Source organism: Myotis davidii, unplaced genomic scaffold (genome assembly GCF_000327345.1).
Source record: "Myotis davidii unplaced genomic scaffold, ASM32734v1 scaffold390, whole genome shotgun sequence".
NCBI lineage: Eukaryota > Metazoa > Chordata > Mammalia > Chiroptera > Vespertilionidae > Myotis > Myotis davidii.
This window is the reverse complement of record NW_006282748.1, coordinates 686,606-692,499: the sequence shown is the minus strand read 5'-3', so window position 1 is coordinate 692,499 and position 5,894 is coordinate 686,606. Positions and strand designations below refer to the sequence as shown.

General features: G+C 36.3%; 1 protein-coding gene across 4 annotated transcripts in view; it reads left to right on the top strand.

Moving 5' to 3' along the window:
• The window catches only part of MTDH (metadherin), a 44,604-nt gene extending 38,916 nt beyond the window's left edge, over window positions 1–5,688 (top strand). For all 4 annotated transcript variants that reach the window (XM_015561014.1, XM_015561010.1, XM_015561005.1 and 1 more), the window contains 3 exons: window positions 840–980; window positions 3,194–3,350; window positions 3,978–5,688. In XM_015561014.1, the coding sequence (XP_015416500.1) occupies window positions 840–980; window positions 3,194–3,350; window positions 3,978–4,048 (369 nt within the window). In that variant the 3' untranslated portion in view covers window positions 4,049–5,688. The remainder of the gene's footprint in view (window positions 1–839; window positions 981–3,193; window positions 3,351–3,977) is intronic.
• The last annotated feature ends 206 nt before the right edge of the window (window positions 5,689–5,894 follow it).

The following is a 5,894-nucleotide window of genomic DNA, read 5'->3' as shown; positions in this document are numbered from 1 at the left end:
CACACACACACACACACACAAATACACACATGCCTAAGCAACTGTTGGACTGGTAGCTATGATGCGCACTGACCACCAGGGGGCAGATGCTCGACACACAGGCATGGAAACATGGAACAGACTGATGAATCTCAGAGGGAAGGGTGGAGGGGGAGGGCGGGAAGAGATTAACCAAAGATCTTATATGCATACTAGAGGCTCCGGTGCACAGATTCATGCATAGGTGGGTCCCCTCAGCCTGACCTGCGGGGATCAGGCTGAAACCGGCTCTCTGACATCCCCCAGAGGGTCCCAGATTGCGAGAGGGCGCAGCTCAGGTTGAGGGACTCCACCGATGCGCCTCTAGTAAGTATATAAGAGTTTTAGAGTCAGACTTTTCTTCAAATTTTAGTTTCTTTATTGTTTAAATGTGGTATCCATGAGGTTCTGTGTGAAGTATATAGCACATGATCCTACCTATAAATGAATACATTTTTAAATTTATTGGTTGTTTTTTTTTGTGGGGTTTTTTTTTTTTTTTTTTCAGTAAAATTCTATTTAGTTTATGGTATGTGGTTGGTGGATTTTTTACTGTTGAGTTCAGCTTAGCATAGAACCAACATGTCTCCTCACTAACTTTGTACAGATTGCAAATCGTAATGTATATACTTTCAAAGCTACTTGCTCAACTTAAACTTTTGAATAATTGTTTTTTATATGCTCTTTTAAGCTGTTTGAACAGTTTCTGAACTAAGTTATTTTTTGTAATATCTTCTGGACATTAGTACAACAAACCAAATAGATTTTAAATAGTAAAAATGGGTGATTTATATCATCTAATAGACTACTTTTCTCTCTAGGACCCAGAAGAATTAGAAAAAGAGATTAGAGAAGAGCCTCCAGTGAATACCTCTAAAGTCCGTCCAAAACAGGAAAAAGCTTTTTCTTCAAAAACCATAAGCACTAGTGATCCAGCAGAAACACTCATCAAAAATAGCCAGGTGATTTTTTGATATTTAAGAAGTAAAATTTTAATGACTTGAGAATTATATTATAATTAATATTTTATTGAAGTATTGTGCTAAGTATTTAAAATGCTCAAAATAATTTATTCCTCACAAAAACACAAGAAGGTAGGACCCATTTTGTAAATGAGGTTAGAGAAGTTGAGTAAACTTGTCCAAAGTTGCATAGCTATCAATGGCAAAATCATCAGATCTGCTAGTGTGTATTTTCTCCTATTAACCATCTAGGCACACAGGGATCAAGAGATAGCTTAGAGAAAATGTGACTGGTTGCATTTTTTCCAAAGCATGCACATAATATGATTATGGTCCAGCCTCTCAAAATGGAGCATTTATTAAATTTGGTAACAGGTTCTTAAAACATGTGCCTTTTGTGGAAATTTTTGATGTGTCAGAAGGCACCATTTTACAAAAGGTCTAAGTCACTGACACAGACTGATTGATATTTAGGTGAATTGCATCATGTTGAAATATATTAAATACTACTGGAGTTGAATGGTTCATTTATTTAGTCATTAAAAAAATATATTGGGTACCATATGCCACACACTGTTTTAGATTCTGGGGATACAATCGAGAACAAAAGCTAATCTCTGCCTTTGTGGAGTTTACTTGCTTAACAAAACAGCTTTAGACAAGAACCGGGATTACCACTAAGAGAGAGAATTCATAACCGTCTTGTCCTAAAACACAATCATAACCATTCTTCCTATTAGAATTGGGTGCTTTTATTTCCCTGAGAGTACTTGGAGATAAAAGGATGCAATCTCAATACATTCATAGGTTTAATAGGACTACAAAAGGTCATTTGACATTCTGATGTTTTGCTTAAATTATTTTCAGAAGCCATCTTGTAAAGAATATTAATGTAGATAAGTGAGAGAACAGAGGAGGAAAGGAGATTAAAAGTAAGTAGTAAAACCATTGGGTATGAAATAAATACAGGGAATCTTAAGAAAGTTGAAGGGCACCATAATGCTGCTTCAGATCTCTGAAATAGGAAGAACCCCAGCAGTTATCTGGGCACACACAGCTCCCTCCTTTTGTTTCCTTTTCCTTGGTGCTTTCTTGAACCCAAGAAGCCTGAAAGCACAAAGGGCAGGAGAAAGATTACTTACCCTGGTTTCTATCTATACTAATAAAAGCGTAATATGCTAATTAGACCAAACGACCTTCTGGACGTCATTCCAGACAAAGCTGCAGAGGCAGTTAGGAGCAATCAGGCTGGCAGGCAGAGGCAGGTAGGGGCGATCAGGCAGGCAGAGGGGTTAGGGCTCATCAGGCAGGCAGACAGGTGAGCCATTAGGAGCCAGCGGTCCCGGATTGCGAGAGAGATCCCAAATTGGAGAGGGTGCAGGCCAGGCTGAGGGACACACACACACACATATACACCCCCCCACCTCCACCCCCGGTGCACAAATTTCGTGCACCAGGCCTCTAGTATTCAAAATAACAATCACAGGTAAAACTAAAGGGTGAGATGATCTCTTACTCATCTGTTAAAGCCTCAGGGAACTCCAAATATTGGAGAATCTATTATTACCTGGTTTTGACAGTTCACTGACTTCAGTGAGGCAAATCATTTTAACTCCTTTCTGCTCATGGGTTGAAGAGGAGAAGCAAGGCTCAAGAGTCTATGCCCTAGGCATTATATCACCACTAAACTGGATAAAACTTGGAAGATTTGGACCTGAGTTTAAGTTGTTTTAATTGGCAGAACTAATAGCCATAATCAGCTTTTGCTTGAGGTCATCTTTTTCCTTAGGTAGGAAACTGAAGCTATTGCTGCTGCTGTTTGAGATACACCTATCTCTTGAGAAGGAGAAAGGGGGATACTCGCCTACTAGTAGTTCTGAAATTAGCTGTTTTCTTTTTGTCTTTCACATGAAAAGGTTTTGAGTTGAGTCGGTGGGAAGTGGACAGAACCATTGAATTGCTAACAAATATAAAATCATGTAATTTAAAAGTTAATGAAAATTATTTACTTACTCCTATTTGAGATTCAATAAACATCTTGTAATTTTAAATCTTCATTTTTATCTCAACCTGTTTTGTCACTAGAGGGCAGGCATGAGTTGTGCTTCTGGAAACCATTTTTGTATTTAGTTGCTGCTAAACAGCCTCTTACTATATTTAATTTTCTTTGAAATTTCGTACAAAAAACTTAAAATAATTGCATTCCAAAATAGCCTATCAAGACTCTTCCACCTGCTGTTGCTACTGAGCCATCTGTTATTTTATCAAAGAGTGATTCTGACAAGAGCTCTTCCCAAGTGCCACCGATGCTACAAGAGTCAGATAAATCCAAGTCAAATACTAAGCAAAATAGTGTGCCTCCTTCACAAAGTAAGTCATCTCATTTTTGGTTCTTTTGTGTGCTCTCTGTACTGTTTATAATTGTTACTATCTTAAAAGCCTAAGATATTTAGACTTCTGATCGTAGTTTTTAGTTGATTTTTTTCTAGGGAGAGGAAAAGAGAAACATCAATGACCGATGTGTGAGAGGATAATCATTGACTGCCTCCTGCATAGCTCCTACTGGGGATCGAGCCTGAAACCTGGGCATGTGCCCTGACTGGGAGTTGAACCAGCAACCTTTCAGTGCACAGGACGATGCCCAACCAACTGAGCTACACTGGCCAGGGCAGAGGGTGCACATGTTCTTGAAATTGCAGATTGTTCATCATTTTTCTAGCTCAAAACTGGTAAAAAATGTCATCCATATGGTTAAACCAAATAATACATTGAAACTGAAAGAAAAAGAGGAAGGCAGACATAGAATAACCTAAAACATGTAACTAGAACTTGAAAACTTAAGCATAAAATCTAAGGCATTCTTAGTGGATTTCAAAGCATGTTTTCATTGGAGCTACTTTTATATTTTTGAAACAGAACAGTATTTACTATCCTCCTAACTTTTCTCTCTCCTGTTTTTTTGTTTTGTTTTAATTTTTGTTTTATTTTCTCTTTCAGCCAAGTCTGAAACTAGCTGGGAATCTCCAAAACAAATAAAAAAGAAGAAAAAAGCCAGGCGGGAAACGTGAATTTTCTTTTCCTGAATAGGACATGTGTTTGCTGACACTGTCTTGAAGATTATGCTGTTTATGCAATAATTTGTGAACATGTACAGAGTTTTATATAAATTTAAACCAATTTTTAAGAGAAAACTGTGAACACAACCACCATAAAAATGGAATCAAAGGAAAGTTAATTTATGAAATTAAGAGATCAGCAGAATATATATACTACATTGCTGGAAGACACTTGGGAAAGTCTTTTCAATTTAATGAGAACGTTCTTAATTCAAGAATATTATCCTGGTTTTACAACAGTGCCCTGTTTACAACAGATTGTGCCCTATTTCTTCTGCAACTGAGGAATAAAGGATTCTGATTAGAGAGAGGGTTGCCTACAAATTCGTAGGCAACTTCTCGGACCTTATGCACGGAACTTACACCATTTGAATCTGTTTTATGCTTAAATCAAAGTGCTTTGATCAAATGCATAATCTGCCATATCTTTACATATTTGTTGGTAGCAATTTGTATTAAAGGAATCACAAGTGCAAATAAAAAGTCATTTATCATTTATTTAACTAAACTGTCATGGTTTAGTTTACAATTTTTAAAAAGTTCTTAATTGAAAATGCAGTTGACACTTATGGCTTATGAACTTATTTTTGATAGTCTTACATTACTTGAATTGTTCAAAGTACAGTATATTTTAAATTAAGAATGGTAAACTGTATGTCTTTGTTTTATACTTTCAAAGATGAGACTCATAAATAATGCTCTTGTTTATGATTTGAAAACTTTCAAGCAAAATGTAACTTACATTTTTCCTTTCCCTAGCAATTTTTTCCAGTGTCATCTCTTCATTGCTAACACTTTTTGACTATAAAAATGAAATCTTTACAAACTAGTTCTACAGACAGAACTTTGAGTATATGATGGAGAATGGAAACCTAGAGTCAGACAGCTTTAATTGACATTGTCAAGACCTCCAGTTATCAGGAATACATTTTTTACTGCCTTAACCTGTAGTGCGTAGAATATGCATCAATTTCTTGAAGGGGATTCGTGTTTTTATAAGAATTTTTCCTGTAATTATTGCAATCATGGTCAAATAAGGAATGTTTCCTGCTTGAAACTATTAATTTAAATGCTGTGGGAGCTGTTTCACCATTTCAGGCACTGTGTAATTCTATTGTGATAAACTGGCAGGTATCTTTGTAACTATAAATAGTGCATGCTCAGCCATGTACACTGTAAATAGCCTTTACCAAACGTGTTTGACAAGGACCATAATTAACATCACTTAGTGAATTGTGATAAAGAAAAAAGCCATGATTTATTTGATGTGATTGGCTTAATTGTTTTTATGTGGCGCCAAGAATGAAACTGTTTAGCTGTAACCAATGGTACTGATCTATCCATCCAGCGTGTCTTTATTCTCTTTGATTGTGATTTGATAGTATTGCATTGTCAGTCTAGGAAAGCTAAAGAAACAAAATGGTTTTAGTTTTGCTGAAGACTGGCCTTATTAATGGACAGCTTTCCTAACACACGATTATTAACTCTTATCGGGTATTAACATCTGTTTCAGGAACACGGCAGTATGTTTACATGTCAGAAGTTTTGTTTATGATATTTCTAAATTGTTTTAAATAAATTCAGCAAATGGATAGCATTGTTTTTATTTGCTTCAATATTGGGATAAATATGCTAACATGTGAGGAATAGATTTCTTCAAATGACTTTATTCTGTTAGCTTTTCACATAGATGATTCCTAAGCAGATCCAAGGATTCCTATGTTGCCAGCACTTTGTAAAGGTCTGACAAAGGAGAATTCAGTAGGGTGTCTAATTTTAGGATGTGCCAAAAGATGTG